The sequence below is a fragment of the Poeciliopsis prolifica genome, unplaced genomic scaffold (genome assembly GCF_027474105.1).
Source record: "Poeciliopsis prolifica strain line A6 unplaced genomic scaffold, Auburn_PproV2 SCAFFOLD008, whole genome shotgun sequence".
Taxonomy (NCBI): domain Eukaryota; kingdom Metazoa; phylum Chordata; class Actinopteri; order Cyprinodontiformes; family Poeciliidae; genus Poeciliopsis; species Poeciliopsis prolifica.
Window position 1 is genome coordinate 3693361 of NW_026562383.1, and position 21825 is coordinate 3715185.

Genomic DNA, 21825 nt, shown 5'->3' on the forward strand with positions numbered 1-21825 from the left:
CAGCACATAGCTGGTATGTAACTATGTATTTGGCATGCAGATTAGCAATAGGAGTAATATGCCATTACTGAAAACCAGATGGAGAGAAAGTGACTCCAAAATAATAATCAGTTGGCATTAGTGAGATAAATATTACACTTTGGCTGCATCACTAACAGATGGGATTTGGGGGAAATTTACAGGAACAGCATAAAAGGGGCTAAAATGTTCTTCCTCCTGTGAAACTCTCTTTAAATGTTGTGTAAAATGTAATTTTTTTACACATTATTGAAAATATTTTTCATAAAACAAACTTTTATTTACCTTGATGTTTGTTTTTATGATATTTCCATACCATCTAATCACTGTCTGTTTAAACTAGCTAAAAAAACTAGCTAGCTTGTAGAGATAGTTTTATGTCAAACAGAAGAGAGGCTGTTTGACTTTTAACACAGTGTATGTGTTATTTCATTGGTTCTTCAAAATGCTATAATAAGAAAATCAGACCAATATGTATTTCTTATGGTGAAATACATGTGTTGTTTGTAAAGTTACACAGTAGAAAATTAACAGCAATAATTTGGTTTAATTAGCATATAAAAAAATGCGGGTGTTCATTTTTCAAATTTATATTCTCACCATGTTACTCCTCTATTTATAAATGTTACAGTTCCAAACTAAAAACTGATTTTCCATGTGGAATACCATTTAGTCTGAGTTACTCAGACTAAATGAATAAACATGAATATGTGATGATTTATTTTTTGTCATTTCACACTAGCTTGGTTCTCTGGGGGGCCCCCCGGTGGTGTGCAGGGCCCAAACAGCCACTTGACTCATATGTCCCTCGGTCCGGCTCTGGAATACGTCTCATTTATTGCATTCCTGTGATTCTGCAGTGTTGAATCTGACCCTCATCGACCTGCCGGGAATCACCAAGGTGCCAGTTGGAGACCAGCCTGTGGACATCGAGCAGCAGATCAGGGACATGATCATGCAGTTCATCAGCAGAGAGAGCTGCCTGATCCTGGCCGTCACCCCTGCAAACACCGACCTGGCCAATTCTGACGCCCTCAAACTGGCGAAGGACGTCGACCCCCAGGGTAAGGCGAGGAGGCTGCAGCGTTAGACGTCAAAAGAAATCATAGCTGAAAGACGTGACCTTGTGTTTGTTGGCTCGGATAAAAGCTCAACAGGGAATCTCTGTGAGCTGTGAGAGGCTGTCTGTTGACTTTTGTGCTTTGACCTCTAAATGTGGCAGCGTCACCTCCCTGCAGGGATCAATCAAGTGTCAGATTATTATTAGAAAACAGGAGTGTGGAGAGAGGAGAGACATAAAAGATTAAGAATTAAGTGTAAAAAAAGAGAGCAGAATCAAAAATAATAAGAAGAAGAAAAGGAAATGAATGAAAACAGGAACCAAAGGGGAATCAGGGTGAAAATATATATTTGATGCCCCCAAATGAAAGAATAATTAGCTGTGAATATGCTTTAAAAGCCTATAGGCTCCATTAAACGCAACCTGAGACTGTAGTAAACAGGCAGGAGGTCTTCTATTAGCCGAACAGTGAAATACTGCCAGATTTTTATTGGCTGCTCAGATCACCAGACATGGGCTTGTCAGCCAGATTGGTCCATGTTTAGCTTGCTGTTGCAGAAAAACAGACATCAGGTTCTATGAGCCAAAAGACAGCCGTTTAGCTTTTTCTTTTTTTCTTTTAAATCAAAACAATCAATATCCATGTTTCTATACAATAGATGTACATGTTGGATTTTTTTTTTTAGAAGACTTTTCAAGAACAATATAACAATTATTAACTGACAAGACAAAAATCAGCTCAGAGACAAGAACAATAACACCTGAGTAGTCAGGAACCTCTGAAATACATATATTTAAGGGGGGTTTTGTGTTGTTTCAAAAAGAACAAAAAGGGTTCTGGAGAGGGTAATCATTAATAATTCATTAGAAATATATAGTATATTTTGGATTTTAAATGACTGGATGCTCAATTATTAAATTGTTGAATAAAATACATGGTTTGCAAATAAAATCTGAAAAGTGTGGCTTGCCTTTGTATTCTGCCTGACTGAGTCAGGCTGAACCACCTCAGTGATCAGTAAGTCAACACATTAAAAACTGCATTTATAAATCCATTTATTGTTTCCTTGACAAAATGATCCACTACTTTGTGCGAGAGTACTATCACAATAAATACCAGCTCAACAAAATTGAGCCTATAGTTAGAATTTGGTGAAATGAAGAAACATATACTGTCTGTATTCGTCTTTATATTTTTCCTCATTTCACTTCTTTTGCTTTGTCAAGGTTTAAGGACCATTGGAGTGATCACCAAACTAGATCTGATGGATGAGGGAACGGACGCCAGAGACGTTCTGGAAAACAAACTGCTGCCGCTACGAAGAGGTGCGTATTTTTATTCAGGATAAAACATTTTCTACTACAGATGCACGGATTTGATGTTAATATTCGTATCGATTACGATATTGATAAAAATTCTAGATTGGACATCGGTGGCAATGTTCCCAATCCATAAGCTCAGATGTATTCAGTCTAATGCTACGCTTTGGCCTCTGACTGACAACATGCTTTATTATTTATTTTACATTATATTTAGAATTGCAAATTGTATTTTCTCAACCATTTGAAGGTTTACTACTGTTTATTTTTTGTCACTTTTTTCTTATGTATGTTACGTTGGTCGTTCTACTCTTGATTCCATTGACTGTGCAAATTAATGTTTGTAAATCTTGTGAAGATACTGGTCTCGCTCTAAGTATCATATAGGCATCGGAAGGAAAAATATGGATTGGTGCATCCCTACTTTCTACTGTCACCGTTTAATTAATTGATCAGGTTGAATTTATTAGATTATTTCTCTCACATCTCTCTGTGTTATTTCAGGATACATTGGCGTGGTCAACCGCAGTCAGAAGGACATTGATGGCAAGAAAGACATCAAGGCGGCTTTGGAGGCTGAGAGGAAGTTCTTCCTGTCCCACCCCAGTTACAGGCACATGGCCGAAAAAATGGGCACCCCTCGCCTACAGCAAGTGCTCAACCAGGTGACGATGGATTTACCCTCTCTGCTCTCCCACGGTGCTCTTTACATAATTAATAAGAGGGTGGCCTACTTTTTTTGGGGGGGGTGGAGGTTCTTTTTTCCATCACTCACCACCTCCCATCCTGCCCAGCTCTAAATAATTCATGATTTCACAGAATTCCAGATTTTCTCTAGATTGCTTTTGGATGAATATCAGAATCTTATTTCATTACAGTGAATTACGTGATACGATACAATTAAGATAAAAAATAAAAGGACTCCATGTAGTTAAAACACACATTTCATTTTATTCTATATTTGATTTTAACTTGAGTCTTGTCGGATTTGCGTCTCCTTAGCAATTGACCAACCACATTCGGGACACCCTGCCAGCTTTCCGCAGCAAGCTGCAGGCCCAGCTGTTGGCTCTAGACAAGGAGGCGGAGGAATACCGGGGATACCGGCCCGATGACCCATCTCGCAAAACCAAGCAGCTGTTGCAGTCAGTACCGCTTCTTTTCCCACAGCCGAAGCAACATGAGACATTGTTGACGAAAGACCATGTGAAAGGAATTTTTCTCCTCTTTTTGTTTGGCGTTTTTTTGTTAGTTCACATTTTTTAAGTTGCCAGAAATCAGAGCTTTGATTTGCTGATATGTGGTTGTCGTTGTTGTTTTCTTGTTTTTTCTTTTGTTGTTGTTGCGTTTCAGGATGGTGCAACAGTTCTCTGTTGATTTTGAGAAGAGGATTGAAGGCTCCGGGGATCAGGTGGACACGGTGGAGCTGTCTGGTGGAGCGAAAATCAATCGCGTCTTTCATGAGCGCTTCCCTTTTGAACTCGTCAAGGTGAACTACTGTGTATTAGGTCTGAAAAGTCAGAAAATCATAGGATAAACACAGTTACTTGCAATCCTGGTAAAGGTGGGAAAAAGGCTTTAAAATACACTAAATCAAACTTTAATTGCTGCAGAATAATATCGCTATTATAAAACAGTATTAAAGAAATAAATTGGGATGATCCATATTACATTTCTCATCACACACAGTAGCTGAGTTTCAATTACAAATGTTAGCAAAACTTTGCAGATGCACTGCTAATGTAGAAAAAACACATTTTCATGATTGCTGTTTCCAGTGAGTAAGAAACGCAATTAAAATCACACGTGAATAAGTTTATTCATGCGATAGCTCATTACATCACACACCGACGTCATCCTCCTTCCACTTCCCGTTGTTTTCTTCGTTTTCGGCAGTAGAAACTTCTGTTTGTTGATCACTTGACTCGTGTGACATTAAAAAAAGTGTTTTCGTCGCAGTTTTGCGAAAGATACTAATTTCGATACAATTGGAAAAATTACCACATCCTACCGCAAAATCTTTGTAACAAAAAACATGTTTCTTTTTCTAATTGGCGTCTTGAGTAAATATTTATTTTAGTTCCACTTTGCGCAATTATATGGTCAGTGGAAACGCAGCCAAGGAAACGAGAGAGAGAAAATGGTGAAGCTCACCATTAGGGGACTTGCTACAGAGACTGGCATCTTGGGGTTTTTAAAATAAATATTTTTTTAAAACATCTGAAATGATGTTACTTCAATAAAAGAAGTATTTGTATTATAAGCTTTTTTACACATCTTTACCAGAGTGCAAGGAAATGTGGAGGATGATGCATATAATCCCAATGTTTGAGCCTCTAATGATTCATTTTCTTTAAAAATAGACAAAATAGTGTGATTTGCTGCAGCCTTAGTTCCTAGGGCTAACTCTATTTCATGTTTAATTGTATCTTTATTTTATGTTTTTTCTAAGAAAAAATGTTTTGCAAGGCAAATGTTAAAAATTGTTCTCTATTCTTTAGCTAAGAATAAAATATATAAGTGTGTAAAAACCAATAAGCACTCTGCATTCAGTTATTGAGATAATCTCATCATTAGCTGAATATGTAAACTATTTTAAAGGAAGTGTGTGTTGTTTTTAAACTCTCGTTTTCTGCTTCAGATGGAGTGTGATGACAAGGAAATGCGGCGTGAGATCAGCTACGCCATCAAGAACATTCATGGTATCAGGTAGGGGCTTTTGTATTTTATTTTATTTAACTTTTTTAATCATCACCCATAGTGTCAAATGCGCCGCATGTCCATCAGTGATAGGGAGCAACCTTCTGCTTGTCAGCAACGCAAAATGATGAAAACTTTGCTGCAAAAGTTTCTCATGCTAATGCTAAACTGCACAACAACCAGTTAGATCGTTTCCCTTCTTTTTCCAGAACTGGGCTTTTCACCCCTGATATGGCGTTTGAGGCTATAGTGAAGAAGCAGATTGTGAAGCTGAAGGAGCCTTGCATCAAATGTGTGGACATGGTCATCCAAGAGCTGATCAACACCGTGCGCCAGTGCTCCAACAAGGTATCTCGCCCCTCCTGTTACTCATGGCGATTATGGAGCTGCTAACTTTAGTTAATTGTAAAGCTGAAAGTACCAGCTTCCATAAGAACGTTTTGACGTTTCCCACCTGTGGATGCGCTGAAGTGCTGCGTGTTTTGTTTGCAGCTGGAATGCTTCCCGAGGCTCCGCGAGGAAACCGAGAGGATCGTCACCTCTCACATCCGGGACAGGGAGAGTCGCGCCAAGGACCAGGTAAAGACCGCTCTGTGTTCAGGTTGTACTCATCACGTTAGTTACTAACAACTATTACACATGATAAGGAAATTCAGATGTGTAGTTCTCCTTTTACTTCTTAAAAACAAAACTCATTCAAAGGTAGAGCAAGAGGTCAATATCTGACCAAGTAAGTTTTAGCTTAGGTTATATTAGGTTAACTTAGCTTAGCACAAAATGTCCCCAGTAGCAGAACGAAAGTCTCACAGAATAACCTTGAGTTATTTGTGAGAAAAAAAAATTGTATTACAATATATTTTATTGTGATTTTTAAATGAAAAAAAATATCTAATGTATGGATTATTTCAGGAGTTTATTTGATTTTAAACACATTTTTGTTTAAAAAAAAGTTTTTATGATCAGTTACAATTTTAGTGCAGCATTAGCTAAAATAGATGAATTGTTTTAAAAGACTTAATGATTTTTATATAAACGTGTGGTTTCCAAAGTGTGAACCGGGGCCATTTGTGGCCCCTGACTTCAGTTCCAAAACGATACAAATGTGGCCCGACAACTCAGGTGTTTGACGTTGACAGAGCCTCTCCATTTTTAAATAGGACAGAATTATCTCAAACAAAGTCAAATCTTCTCACAATAAGAAATATTAACTACAACATTCGTTATTTGTCTTTAAATGCACACACTTTTTAAATTATCACACAAAGACTGTAACTTTTACTCTAAAGCAAACTTTGCTAGACCCAGATCTGCTTTTGATTAATTGAATAAACATGACTAAATAACTAACTGAATTGTTTTCAGTCTTTTTTTCCAATTGATACCAAGAAAATTAGCAAAATTACTTCAAATAAGGCGACCTTGCAGAACCCTGTTTTAATCCCGGCGCTACTGTATGCTCCCGTTCCATTTTTCTCCAGTCGTTTCTTATAATAAATATCTTGTGCGTCCTTTCAGGTCCTGCTGCTGATTGATCTGCAGCTCTCCTACATAAACACCAACCATGAGGATTTCATTGGCTTTGCTAGGTAAACATGAAAACAGCTCACCTCAATGCAACACGCTAACTTTTGGTATTTTTGACAAAGTTTCCTTTCACTCTTTCCCACCTACTTTCTTTTCATTGTTCTGATGCTACATCTCTACGTCCATGTTCCTGTTGCCATGGCACAGCGCTCAGCAGAGGAGCAGTCAGACTAACAAGAGCCAGAGTTCAGCAGGAAATCAGGTGAGCGTGTTCTACGTTTCGTGTCAAAGTACAAGTGGTGGCACACGCGGTCGAAACTGTTGTTCGCATCGACACGAATCAGAGACGGCACAGAAAAATGGTAACCACCGAGCTGAAACGCATTTACAAAACCCTCCTCTTTGTTTAAGTTGATCTTTTGCATAGGATGAAATTGAGGGTTTATTCATTTCACTGCTATAGTTTCTACAATAAATATCATTCATGTTTATAATTATTTATCCCCCATGCTTTTATTTAACAGCCAAGAGTGGACGTTTCCCATGTATTTTGTTTCCCCATGGTTTTCTCAAGAGAGATTAACTTGTTATCTTAAGAAAATAGTCGAAAAAATTGCTGGGAAATGAATTTATTATCTCAAGAAAACCACCAGGAAAAAAGTGGAAAACGTTCCTTCTGGGCTTCCATACTTCAATGTTTCAGTTAGTCACCAGTTTTTACACAGTAGCGATGCACCGAGAGATCAGCTTCTGATTTTAGTCATTTCATCTGGGCTTTAAAACAATAGTGAATTCCTGTTGAACTGTAGAGCTGCACACTGCTCTCTCTTCCTCTCTCTGCTGATGTAGCTAAATTTTAAACCATTTTTTCTGAGAAAGATCTGAAAACCTTGTTATGGAGTTATTTTCCGATGTTGTATTTTGTTTGAGTTCATTTTTAATTATTTTTGTTACACAGCCTGGAGGATTTAAATGCATTTGCTTATTTTCTATGATACAGAAGGACAACACCGTACATTTTGAAAAACAATTGTTTTATCCTAACATTTTATTGTTAAATCAAATTTATCAGAGTTTTTAAAAATAAAGTGGATTCTGTGATTGGTGCATCTCTACTGAAAAATGCTTTTTTCTTTCGTTTAGTATAGTTCTTTGTTTTCCCCACCATCATGCTTGGTGTTGTTGAGACGTTTCCCTTTGTTTGAACCCTCCCTGTGTCATAAAGGTGCCACCTTGCATTTCATCCCCACCCCTTAGTGAGAATCTCAGCTGCCCTCTTGAGGGTGTCTGTCGGTGAGTATAGCTCTTCCATGGGTCGTGGTTTGCAATGCCGTTTGTACCTGCTGCAGTTCTGCTTCTCGCCAGTGTGTGGTGCTCTCCAGCACCGCTGCCATTTTCCTCCATGACATTTTCCTCCATGACGCGCCATAGGGATGCTAACTGACCGGTGTGGGGCTGAAACTTTTTCTTTACTAAAAAAAGTTGCTGCTCTGGTTTTTTCAGATTTTTTTGTCTCTCCTAACACCAGTTCCACCTCTATTTTCATCTCTTCCTGTTTATCTTTGGCATTTGGAGCCATGAGAAAGAGATTTTAGAAAGATGTGGGTAACCTCTTTAGTCAGTCTTAGGCGGTGCAAGTCTGACAGTAATCTAACCCAGTAATCCTTTGGCACCGGACCTGTATGGTTCTGTTTGTATCTGGATTAATACACTCAACACTGACGACACACACACACGCATGCTTTATCTCCGGTAGAAGATAAAGCCTCTGACTGGCGTCTAGCTGTGAGCGCGGCTGCACAGAGTGAGTCACAATCACACACCTCAGTTAACCTTTGCGCATGTTTCATCTCGTCGCCTTTGCTCAGATTACATGATCAAAGTGTAACCAGTTTGCTGTTTCCGACTAACATAAAGCTTCTACGGTGAGAATCTCTTTGCCACTCACACCTCGGCTGTACTCTCTCCCCTCAGGTCATCCGTAAAGGCTGGCTGACCATCAACAACATCAGCATCATTAAGGGAGGAGCCAAGGAGTACTGGTTTGTGCTCACTGCCGAGAGTCTCTCATGGTTCAAGGACGATGAGGTGAGCGTGATTCATCTACCTTCAGTTTTATTACGTAAAAATATTAGTCTATTACATGTGGGTAACTGTGGAAAGGGGTAGGAATGAGGCTCTGTTGAAAGGCATAAGCAGTTGATGTCTTGCTTGCAGTAGATAACTCTCATTGGGTCTTCATTTATATATTGGTCGGTGACTTTAAGTGCCAAGAAAGGCAAATACAATGTTTTATTTGTGTAGCTCTTTTCTAAAAATACCTCAGACGCTTTACAGGATTTAACCAAAATTAAACACTTAAGCACATCAAACAAAATCATTAAAGGAAAAAAATGTATTATTCATTCAGTACAAAGCGAGAAGAGTTCACAGGATGAAGCTAATGTCTCTGAAAATGCTAAGTTATACTTACGTTTTTTTTTTCTTACATGCACCGGTAACGCTTTTATACCTATGTGTTTATAGACACACTTGTAGTTTTTCAGTTTTTTCTGTAAACTGCGGTAGCTGTGCAGTGACACTTTGTCGGACTGCTCTGATCTAAAATCGGACATATTCAACATGTTTGATTGTTTTGGCCCTTTTATCGCAGCCTGTGGGGTTTTCCCTGACTGGGAGCGCAGCCTGTTGAATGTGACAGGTAGCCAATCAGAAATTTGTGTCCTAAGCACGGAGGGGAATCCCAAACAGCTGACATGGCATATCAAATTATTTCTTGTGCCGCTGGGTACCAGTTGGTCCATGGCCCGGGGGTTTGTTGTAGGATTTACCCCCCTATTGACCAGTGATCACTGGAAACCCTGCAAGGATAAGCGGGAAAGACGATGGATGGATGGATATTTACACTGAAGCTGAATATTATTTTCACAGGAAATGGAATTTGGAGGAGCTGCAACACCGAAGATCTTCCTGTGTAAAACACAAACTGAGAACAGAACATGGGAAGTGTTTCCATTTTAGTTAACTAGCTGATGTGAAAGTAAAAGTTAAAGGAAAATATATTGTTGTAATTTTGATTTACAAAAAATAATTTTATCGATTTTTTAATGCACTCAGTACTTCTTTTATGCAGGAAGATCATTACTGGTGCACTGCTTCCTCCCTTCATTTCCATAGACATTAATCGCCTGCTGTGTAAATAACCAATAAATGCAAACAGCTGATGCAATTCACATAAACCGCTAAGAGATTTGGAGATTAGAATAGTTTTAAGATGTCAGAAGTCTCCTTAGCTCTTGCTGCGTCTCAGACTAGCTATTGGCTTCAGCCTTACCGATCAGCTAGTCTGGATTTATGAAGACATAAAGTTTCTGCTGCAGGTAAGATTTTAACTAATCTTTTTACAAAACCTCACATTAAAATTCCTGAACCTTCCCTTTAATGGCCCATTTCCACAACTTGAAGTCCTCAAAGAGTCCTCATTAGGGCCAGACAATAAATCAATAATAATACATATAGCAATAGCTTTGCTTTACCAGTTCGACCTCCCATGGCCAGGTAAGCAAAATGGGTGGGATCAACTCACTCACTCTTTGGTTATGTAGCAACAACCAGCTGAGTATTTCGCATAACAGCAGTTTCACGTTTTGCCACTTGTTTTTCATTTTCTCCAAAATGAAAAACAGCGTGGCAAGAAAACTGGGGAAAAGAAATGGAAAAGTCACGGCACCAGTTTGGCAGGATTTCAGATATTTAAAACAAAAAAATAATCAATAATTCTTAATATCGACCAAATACGAAAAACATTTATTGTGGTACTTTTTTCAGCCAAATCGTCCATTCCTGCTCCTAATCAGACTTCCAGCTGAAGTTCGGCACATGGAGAACTCTTTAAAACCTATTGTGTTGCACTTTTAAGTTAAGGAAGTAATAATAAACAAGAACCTACTCAAACCATAAAATGGTGGGTAAATGACTGCTTTAAAGCAGTATTTTATTATTTCAAGAATGACCAACAACAGCACATGTCTTTAGCAGCTACAGGCCACCACCATTTGGATCCATGGACCAGCATTGACAGAATGCGGCGTTTGGTCAGATGCCGGCCTCTGCTTGGCAGGCTGACGTCTCTCTGCCTGTCTGTGCCTGCTGTACAGGTTGTAGGACATTCTGCACAGCAAGTGTAGATAGGCAGACACACAGCAGCTCCTCCAGCCAGCCCATTCTGATGCTGCATTGTTGCCCAGGAGACCCGATTGAGTTGCTTGCCATCAAGAGTTTTCAGGAAAATGTCTTCTGGAACGAGTTCTTGGAACAAAACAAAGCTGTGTCTGCAGTTTCTGGTTATCAAATGAAATGTTTTTTTCCTCCAGCACATCCTCACTTGTGCTTTCCATGCACCTTCTATTCTGTGTTCCTTCGCTCCCCACCTCCTTCCTCTGAGACTTCAGCCATTCATTCCTTCTTCTTCTTCACTAAATTTGGAGCAGCCCCAATCCCAACCAAATGCTCGCTCTCTCAGCCACCCAAAAATACGCGGCCGCCCGCTCGGAACCTCAGACGGCGCGGTGCGGCGCACATAGGGGCCATGCAGATTACCATCCAAGACGCTAACCCGGCAATGCCGGTAATTACAGACTCTGCTAGCTTCTCCTTGTGTATTTCTGTTTTACACCCTCTTGAACTTTTCTACCGTCGTGTACACGTCTGCCTCCTCCCTTGTATTAATGCGGTTGGCAGTTCCTTTGGAACTTCTTGCATTCTTGGCAGGAACATTTTCAATCCAAACATCATCATCTGGCCTTTTCTTTGCAGAAGAGAAGACCCATTAGATATCAGTACCCTTCACTCCACCGTCCTCCAGCTCTTCGCAGAGCAGAGGCGCCGCTTTCATAGTCTTAACTTTATCTGCTACTTGTGACTTTTTGCAGGAACAGAGCAAGTTCTCAACTGAAAATCTGATTAGTTAGATTTACTGCTTTGTGTGTGTGTGTTTGTGGTTTTTGCAGTCTTTTTTTCTGCCTTTCCTGCATTTGCTACTTCCTACCATGCATCAGTGCCCTGTGCTTGCTTAGGCCACCCACAGAAATACCTTTGCTTGGGCTGTCTCAGTGTACCCTCAAATCCAATTGATTGATTGGTCTGTCGCTCTTTTGGATCAATGCTTTGCTCCTCATCCCCTTTTACTCCCCCTCACTCCCCTCCCTTTCCAGAGTGACCGCATCTTCCTCAGCAGCCTGCATGCTCACTCATTCATGCAGTGATTTATGTGAACTTGCTTTTCTTTTAATGCTCAACGAGCATTGATTTGAAACCAAGGTACGCCTTCAAGCGCACGTAGCCAGATGTGAAGTTAGTGGTGAGGAAACTTGGTGACACAAGTTTATTCCACAAACCAGCAAGCGAGCGGGGAAAGTGAGCCAAGCGTTGAGAGCGCTCTTTTGGACAAAGTCTAGAAAAGAATGAGGTGGAGACCTGGGACGTATGGTGAGGAAGGACGAGACACACAGAGAGACAGGCGGACAGAAGAGGGTCCGTACCCAGTCTAACCAATGTGCAGACTACTGTACACCAGTATGACAATGAACAGGTAGTCTGAACACTGGGTGGACGGAGCCGGAGTGGAGAGCCAGGCCTTGTGCGCCGCCGGTCCCGACGCTGGTGGGACAGCTCTGCCGTCTGCGCCCCTTCCCCTCTCGCCGCTCCTGCAGCAAAAAGATCTCCCCCCCAGTTCGAAAGGCAGCGGTACGCCTCCTCCATGTCGGTGGGGTGTGGGGGTTTTCTGGAAGTGTCCCCCACCGGCCCCCTCCCCCTCCTGTTTATTTGTTTAGGTCGGGCGTCCCGAACCGGTCCAGCTTTCAGGTCACGCCGGCCATGAAGAGTATCCAGCCTTGACGTGGCACATTCGCTCAGACGACTGGGACACACTGGTTGCGCGTTCTGGGAGGGGATATTACAAAAAAAGAGGGAAAGAGAGACGCTCACGAGGGAGGGGTGGGGGTAAGAGAGGGAGAGAAAGAAGGAGGGGTCCCGGTTGACCATATAAGGGCGACGGTGACCCCTTGGGGAATCCAACCCTAGAGTCTCTGCAGAGATCTTCCTCCATGCCCGCCAAGTCTTACCTGTGTCAAACACAACTTTCCAAACCGAAGGGCTGTCTTTTCCGAATCTTCATCTGAATCGACTTTCTTCTTCTTCTTTTCCTTTTTGGCTTCTTCTCCTCCTCCTTCACCCCACCGTCTTTAACTTCTCCCTCCTTTCCCTGCATCTCTGTGTGCTAAGCATTACCAGATGTTGAGTTTTAACGCCAGGCTGTCATTTAATCTCTCTCGCTCTCCCTCCCTCAAACAAAAAAAAAAGAAAAAAAAAATCAGACAGGAAGTGGGCCCCTCTGGAATGGAAAGAGAAAATATAGAGAAAATATTGAGTGGCTGAAATAAAAGAAAGCAGACAGGCCGAGTTAAGACGCGTAGGCTGAGACTGAAGTGTAAAGTGAACGGTAAGGATCTCCGCTCTTTATCTGTTTGAGCCCGGGGTCCTCAGCGGCGTCGGGCCCCCGAGTTTGAGTTTGAGCCGGGGCTTTTACGTATCAGCGACCTGCCCTTTCTACCCACCGGGCCCCCTGCACCGCCCTTAACCTCGAGCAGACTCTCCTCCGGGTTCTCTGCCAGCACTTCTCTGTGTAAAAACGCACCGTGAAGAACGACTGCATCCCGACCCAAACTCTAATGACTTCCACATGTGCTCATTCTCCCTTTTCTTCTCCCTTTCTCTGCTCCTGCCTTTACCTCCCACTCTTATTTCTCCCCCATTCCTCCTCCCTTCAACATCACCTCGTCTCTCTTTCTGCCTTCCCCACTTCTCTCTCTCTCTCTTGCATTCACCTTTTTCTTACCCATTGCAGTTGGTTGGTTTCCTGACAGATGCTGAACATGCCAAAAACATAATAACTCATTTAGCTTTTCTTTTTTTGTGTGTGTACGCTCATCACTGTTTCCCTCTTTTCCCTCCACCAGGAGAAGGAGAAGAAGTACATGCTGCCCCTGGACAACCTGAAGGTCCGCGATGTGGAGAAAAGTTTCATGTCCAGCAAACACATATTCTCCATCTTCAACACAGAATCCAGGTCTGCTGCTCATGACTTTGACTTGGAGATTAATCTATGCAGAAGATGTTAAATAAAAACTAGGACTAAAGAGGGGAAATATGTTTTTGGTAGGAACAACCAGAGGTGCGCTGGGTACACAAAAAATGTATTCAAGAAAGAGCAGCAGTACTTCAACGTATTTTTACTCAAATATAAATGAAATGTCAAAGAAATATCTGAAATAAGAGTGAAGAAGTATTTGGTGAAAAGGCGACTCGGGTACTGAGTAACTCTTCAAACGTAAATCATGTAATACAGTTAGGGCCAGAAATATTTGGACAGTGACACAGGTTTTGTTATTTTAGCTGTTGACAAAAATATGTTCAGAAATACAATTTATATATAATATGGGCTGAAAGTGCACACTCCCAGCTGCAATATGAGAGTTTCCACATCCAAATCGGAGAAAGGGTTTAGGAATCATAGCTCTGTAATGCAGAGCCTCCTCTTTTTCAAGGGACCAAAAGTAATTGGACAATGGACTCCAAAGGCTGCAAGTAACTCAAAAGGCCTTTCCCTCATTAACCTGTAATCAAGTAAGTAGTTAAAAGGTCTGGGGTTGTTTCCAGGTGTGTGGTTTTGCATTTGGAAGCTGTTGCTGTGACCAGACAACATGCGGTCAAAGGAGCTCTCAATTGAGGTGAAGCAGAACATCCTGAGGCTGAAAAAAAGGAAAAAATCCATCAGAGAGATAGCAGACATGCTTGGAGTAGCAAAATCAACAGTCGGGTACATTCTGAGGAAAAAGGAATTGACTGGTGAGCTTGGGAACTCAAAAAGGCCTGGGCGTCCACGGAAGACAACGGTGGTGGATGATCGCCACATACTTTCTTTGGTGAAGAAGAACCCGTTCACAACATCAACTGAGGTCCAGAACACTCTCAGGGAAGTAGGTGTATCTGTCTCTAAGTCAACAGTAAAGAGAAGACTCCATGAAAGCAAATACAAAGGGTTCACATGTAGATGCAAACCATTCATCAATTCCAAAAATAGACAGGCCAGAGTTAAATTTGCCCAAAATCACCTCAAGAAGCCAGCCCAGTTCTGGAAAAGTATTCTATGGACAGATGAGACAAAGATCAACCTGTACCAGAATGATGGGAAGAAAAAAGTTTGGAGAAGAAAGGGAACGGCACATGATCCAAGGCACACCACATCCTCTGTAAAACATGGTGGAGGCAACGTGATGGCATGGGCATGCATGGCTTTCAATGGCACTGGGTCACTTGTGTTTATTGATGACATAACAGCAGACAAGAGTAGCCGGATGAATTCTGAAGTGTACCGGGATATACTGTCAGCCCAGATTCAGCCAAATGCTGCAAAGTTGATCGGACGGCGCTTCACAGTACAGATGGATAATGACCCCAAGCATACAGCCAAAGCTACCCAGGAGTTCATGAGAGCAAAAAGGTGGAATATTCTGCAATGGCCAAGTCAATCACCAGATCTTAACCCAATTGAGCATGCATTTCACTTGCTCAAATCCAGACTTCAGACGGAAAGACCCACTAACAAGCAAGACCTGAAGGCTGCGGCTGTAAAGGCCTGGCAAAGCATTAAGAAGGAGGAAACCCAGCGTTTGGTGATGTCCATGGGTTCCAGACTTAAGGCAGTGATTGCCTCCAAAGGATTCGCAACAAAATATTGAGAAAAAACTTTTTTGTTTGGGTTATGTTTATATGTTCAATTACTTTTGAGCTCCTAAAATGTGGAGTGTTTGTAAACAAATGTGTACAATTCCTACATTTTCTATCAGATATTTTTGTTCAACCCTTTAAATTAAATGTTACAATCTGCACTTGAATTTTGTTGTAGAGGTTTCATTTCAAATCCAATGCGGTGGCATGCAGAGCCCAACTCACAAATATTGTGTTACTGTCCAAATATTTCTGGCCCTAACTGTATTTAAAGTTTTCATCATCAAAGACCAAAATATAAAGTTCTGCAGAAATCATTGGCATTTTAAAGGTCAAAATGAAAATAATTTTTATAAGTAATGTAATTACAAAATAATGTAACAAAAGAATTTTTTTTTTCAAAATGAATTTCTTTCGATAAAAAGCGCACCAAACTTTGACAAAAACTGCAGCTGCGTGCGTCTGTGTCTGGGGAATTTTTGGCATTCAGAAATTTCACTCAAGGAAGAATTGTGATACTTCATAATAAAATCATTCAAGTAGGAATAAAGATACAGAGTGCTCCTAAAAGTTTTTTTTCTTTTTTTTAAACGTTGAGTGAATTCAAGTGGTTATTACCCAACTCTGAAATTGATCAAATCAGGATTTACCGTTACAGGTAAGATTTGACTAACTGTCTTACAATTGATTCGCCAGCTTCTTTTATTCACATTTCTTGATAATATCAATATTCAGTGTTCAATGGAGTTTCTTCAGGCCATCCTCAATATGCTGCTCCAACAATTGTTAACTCAGCAGGTCACCTAAAATGCACATAGTTATATCATCCGTTTCTAACGATGTGCCAGACCGGACACGGAAATTATGGTACAAACTAATTTACTGATGATGTCAGCTAACCTTAGCATATTTAATCTCCTATTTTTATGCCAGGTAAGGAATAGGGCTAGCGTTTTGCTCTTTAATTTGATGCAGTTCCAGTTAATTGTGTAGAGAAAATAAACAGTAATAAAACATTGCTAGTTAGTGATGAACTTAGCACTTTGATTTAAATGTCTTAAAATATGTGGAGTAATGTTTCAGCTGCTTTCTGAGCAACTCTCCCAGAACAGGGTCAGAGCACATCATGCAGAGCAGGTCATGTTAAAAAGACACACGACCAATGCAATCCCTCTTTTACGTCCAGCGTCATTTCAAAGAGTTGCAACATCGAACCTTGATAACAGAGCGACAAAATAACACAGATTTGAAGATGTGAACATGAACACAGGCTGGGATTGAGAGGAAAACAAATTCAGGGGAGACATGCAAAACACAGTTGTGATTCTTACGAGGTTGTGTGACTGACAGAGGCACAGACTGTAGATCAGCGACAGGTAGCGGGAGTTGAGTTTCGCTTGGCACATCGGGACGTGCCGTTTAAAACAAACCCCTTCACTTTACAAACACACCTGGGATTTGACCGGGACATCTCTAGTTTTAGCTTTTTCAACAAGCCCGATTTGATTAAACAGGGAATTGCTATACAGATAGAAAGTTCTCATTAGAGATCGGTAGTAATCACCAGATAAACAAGCAGATGGTCTTTAAAAAGTCTGAATCGGCGTAAAAAGGTTTTGTCTCATGTCTGAACTTTCACTAATTGTTACAGCATGTCCCGTGAAAGTTTCATGCTTGGCACCCAACAGGAAACCATTCCACATGGAATAGTCTGACACACACTTGACGTTCTAAGCAAATGATTTTGTTTAGGAACGTCTACAAGGACAATCGCACTCTGGAGTTGGCCTGCGACTCCCAGGATGACGTGGACAGCTGGAAGTCGTCCCTCCTCCGTGCCGGGGTCTACCCTGACAAGACCACCACGGTGAGAGAATCCACTCCAACACAGTTCAGTGAGAAGGACTCAAAATCAGAGCGGCTGCTTAATAGGATCCTAACATCGTCACTGATCTCATGCCTGGGTTTTTAGGCAACATTACACGCCAGGAAATATAACAAATATTACTAAAAAAATAAAAAGAATAAAATTGCTAGAATAAAGTAATTAAATTACGAGAATAAAGTCGTATAAGAATAAAGTTGAAATAATGAGATTGAAGTCATATTACGAGTTTATTCTTGAAATATTATGACTTTATTGTCACATTATTACAACTTTATTCTTACACGACTTTAATCTAGTATTGCTGTGACTTTATCATAGTTTCATGACTTTGTTTTTGTTATATTATGACTTCATTTTCCTAATCATGCAGTATTTCTGTAGTGAAGTTTAATTCTTAGTGATGTAAACATCACAAAAACTAAACCGCATTAAAAATGAACTGTTGGAGTTTTATTGCCTTACATTAACACCAGGAATGTATAAGACTTATTTCTGCGTGTGCTCGTGCATTTGGGAGTGGCAAAAATGTCAGTGCTTTAGTTTGTTTTTTACTTTTAACCCTTTGTGGAATCACTTTCCTTCAAAATAAAGGGGTGAACTTTTTCTCCCCCTGCAGGTTGAGAGCGAGACGACCACCACCACCGACAACTTCTCCATGGACCCTCAGCTGGAGCGCAAAGTGGAAACCATCCGCAACCTGGTGGATTCCTACATGGCTATTGTCAACAAGTGCATCCGGGATCTCATCCCAAAGACCATCATGCATCTGATGATCAACAATGTAAGTAAAGAAACAAAACATCCACCAACACAAATTTCCAGCAGAGCCGACATCTGACAGTGAATTGCAAGGAAAAGAAGTACCAGGATTACTTCACTATTAATTTTAGTAAGTCTGGAGGAAAATTGTTTCTGTTGCGTATGCTGTTTTATTTCAAAGTTATAAGCAACATTTTGAAACAATATATCAAAAGGTAGATTTGATTCTGTTCCTTTTGCGCTTTTACAACCCATTATTGTTTGAAACATAAAAAACAGACGTTTTCAGGCAAAACACCTGACAAGATTTCCTTATTTACGCGTTTAAATAGAAGAGAATGCAGCCTAACCATTTCCGAGTTAATTCAAGCTAATTATCAACTTTCAGGTAGGATGTTTTCTTAAATTTGTGAAAACTGTCCAACAGTTTCAATAGAAAATACTGTTTACATCCAGATATATACTGTTTTCGGCAGTAGTACACGTTGGCCTGAACTAAAGTGTGTTTTTGTTAGCTGCTTTTCTAAAAAAAAAAGGTGAACTTAAAGAATAGATGTTTTTAGGTGGCAGGAGTGCAGCTGACTAGATTTTCTTGAAATGGCTAGGTTTGTACAGCCTCACTGTTTTCAAACTAATTTAATCTGATTAGCAACTTACATGCCGCTTTCTTAAATTTGTGAGAACCGTCAAACCTTTTTTAGAAAATATTGTTCATATCCAGATAAATGCCGCCCACAGCAATGGGCTTGTTCATACAAAAGAATAGTGTGGTTCATTTTAATTGAAGCATTTTTGCTTACGTGGCAAGGCGAAGGTAAATAGTGTTTCCATTTTGCTTTCTGATTTGTTGCTACTTCATCTTGAAACCATTTTCAGCTCAGCTCCATTTTAATTCTTTGCAGACAAAACTCACAAAATCGCGTCGTGCTCCTACTTCAGAAACCTAGCAGTTTGTCTTTACAGTTGTAAAACTTAATGACTAGTGCTCAAGCTGCGCCAAGCTGCAGTTGTGGCTGACATAATTACAGACTGTGCCAACAACAAGTATTGGAAATTGAGTTTTGTCAGAAACTCTCACTACAGATAATTTAGAAATGCCCTTATCAAGCTTATACGTGGTAAAGTTAAAGACAAGGACACTTACAGTTTTACTGCTCTAATTCTTTCTGCTTGGCTGTTTGGTCTTGTCAAAAGGTGAAGGACTTCATCAATGCCGAGCTGCTGGCGTGCCTGTACTCTGCAGGTGACCAGAACGCCCTGATGGATGAGTCCCAGGAGCAGGCCCAGAGGAGAGATGAGGTTCTGAGGACCCACCAGGCCCTGAAGGAGGCCCTGGCCATCATAGGTGACATCTCTACATCCACCATCACCACCCCCATGCCTCCGCCTGTTGACAACTCCTGGGTGGGAGGCTCCACCGGCGGTCGCAGGTAAGTTGGAAATGAACCTAAACGGGGAAAGGAAAAGTCAAGGCCTGGAAGCCTTGACGTTTGCTGTTTTTATTCTTTTTTATCACATTCGTTCTGCTGTCCAGGTCTCCTCCTCCGAGTCCCACGGCCCCCAGGAGAATGTCTTCGGGCCAACGGCCGGCGCCCAGAGGGGCCCCTCCGCCACCAAACCGTCCAGGACCTTTGGGACCCTTCAATAACAGTGCTGATAGCCCCCAGGCACCCAGCCGCCCCAACAGGGCCCCCCCTAGCATCCCTAGGTAAAACGCAGTCATCACCTTTAATGCTTTGTGATATTTAATTCCAAAGATTTTATTCTGTTTCCAAAGAATTAACAAGTTACTGAAGGTAAAATGTATTTATTTATGTAATTAAAGCCTAATGAAGAAAGTGCATTGCTGAATCTACAAACATGCAATTTAAAAAAATTACTGAGCTAAAGTAGATGTACCTTACAAATTTACAAGCTGTAGCCAAATTAGCTAATCATGAGCTTTGGAAACTAGCTGAGCACATAAACAGTTTATTCACAACATTACATCGGGTGTAATGTGAAAAGGAGGAGATTTAAAAAGGATTAGTTTAGAGCGTTTTAGGTAAGATTTTGCTTCAGGGTGACCAACAAGTAGCAGCAGAATAGATAACTCTCTTGGTGTCTTAATTTCTTTTAAAAAAATCATGAATTTGTCCTTTACACGTTGACTGCAATCAGGGGTGGCTTTACAAGGATGTGAGCCCTGGGCTGGAGACAGTTTTGGTGCCAGTTTTGGTGCCTTGGTGTTTTTAGGAGAAAATATTTTTCTAATGCAAATTACATTACATTAATATATAGTCTTCCAGATGAGCAGCTATGAACTGATGCATGGTAGGTTTAATACGTCCCCTGGCCAACGGCTCCACTTTGTATCCAAGAAATCGACTTCAACTTCATAACAGTCAAAAATATTTTAAAATTGCTTGAATGAATAGAAATACCAACATATGAATACAAAATACAAAATATGAATACAACACACCTTATATGATGTACAACGTTGCAAAACCTCCATCCCTTCAAACAAGAAAAGGAAAGAAAAATCTTTGGTGCCCCCCAAAAATTGTGACCCGGGGCTACCACCTCAGTAAGCCTTTTCTGAAATGTGACGCTGGCTGCTCATACAGTTACATTATTTTAATAAACCTTTAAATTTTTGTAGTGCATACTCTTTCTGTTCAAATTTAACACATCCAAAGATTCACGTAGGCATGAAACTCACTAAGCATGTGTCACTCTGCCTGAATCACTCTTCCTCAGTGTGAGGCTGATCAATCCTGTAGTCAGCAGCACATTAATGTATGATAATGTATTAGTTGCTGTTTCACAACTACAGGATGGGTCGTCCTACGTAATGAGTTACTATGCGTCAGTGAGGATGACTTACGGAGGTGAAGCACATTTACTACGCCCGTAGTTTTCCAAAGACGACCACCGACCTTCAAGTGAAAGGACAGCTTTACATGCACAGGCAGAGGCAGCCACTTCACAGTTTCATAATTTATTCCTGCACATGCTGCTCATTGTAATCTTGACAGCCACTTCGCAGCAATGTTTCTCATTCTCCACCTACGCTCTTTGCTGTAGAGGCAAGCTGGAGTGCCCAGCAGTTTCTATGGTAACAAGGAAGCTTTGCATTCACACGTCTTTTAATCTTTTTGTCAATCTTTCGGACTAATAGTATTTGAACGGCTCGGGATGGATTAAGAGACTCTGAAGAGTGAAAATCAGTTAACCAAACTCATAGGGGAGACACTATGACCTTTCATGGTGAACGTTAATTGCTAACAGGCTAGCTTCAGTATGAGCGTTGTCATCTGTAAAGAGGTGAAGGCAGGTTGAGCTTTTAAAGTGAAGCTCCTTTCTAGACCTGTCTCATGTTAAATTAAAACGAGCTCAATAATTTCCATCTGCTGGATTTATTGTTTTCCGCTTTTCTTTCTACCACAAACTGGATGATAAAAGTCTTCAATGAGGTTCATTTGGTCTCAACTAGAACTTGAAGGACAATTTTCTTTACGACTTCATAATTCATTTTATTTCATTGTGTCTGTTGCTTTGTTTATTTACTTTGGATATTTAAAATATCTTCCAGTTCCAATGTTAAATGCTTGTGAGAATTACTTGAATTGACTTGAAAACGGTCTCTAGATGACAATATTGTCATGTATCACCCAGCAAAATTTGTCATTGTGACAGGCCTGCTCATTTCTGCATGACAGAAATGAGCAGGCAAATTTCACTGACGTTCGTTGTGGTTTTGCAGCAAATCTTGTTAGTTACAATG

The 21825-nt window shown here is 40.6% G+C and overlaps 1 protein-coding gene across 1 annotated transcript in view; it reads left to right on the forward strand.

The window, feature by feature from the left end:
• dnm3b (dynamin 3b) overlaps nucleotides 1-21825 on the forward strand; it is a 29061-nt gene that overhangs the window by 4807 nt on the left and 2429 nt on the right. Inside the window, exons 5-20 of the mRNA XM_055033132.1 lie at nucleotides 879-1082; nucleotides 2306-2404; nucleotides 2903-3063; nucleotides 3401-3543; nucleotides 3752-3887; nucleotides 5040-5107; nucleotides 5308-5446; nucleotides 5591-5677; nucleotides 6614-6684; nucleotides 6830-6884; nucleotides 8597-8710; nucleotides 13639-13748; nucleotides 17162-17276; nucleotides 17914-18078; nucleotides 19251-19486; nucleotides 19591-19764. Coding sequence (XP_054889107.1) covers nucleotides 879-1082; nucleotides 2306-2404; nucleotides 2903-3063; nucleotides 3401-3543; nucleotides 3752-3887; nucleotides 5040-5107; nucleotides 5308-5446; nucleotides 5591-5677; nucleotides 6614-6684; nucleotides 6830-6884; nucleotides 8597-8710; nucleotides 13639-13748; nucleotides 17162-17276; nucleotides 17914-18078; nucleotides 19251-19486; nucleotides 19591-19764 — 2077 coding nt within the window. The remainder of the gene's footprint in view (nucleotides 1-878; nucleotides 1083-2305; nucleotides 2405-2902; nucleotides 3064-3400; nucleotides 3544-3751; nucleotides 3888-5039; nucleotides 5108-5307; nucleotides 5447-5590; nucleotides 5678-6613; nucleotides 6685-6829; nucleotides 6885-8596; nucleotides 8711-13638; nucleotides 13749-17161; nucleotides 17277-17913; nucleotides 18079-19250; nucleotides 19487-19590; nucleotides 19765-21825) is intronic.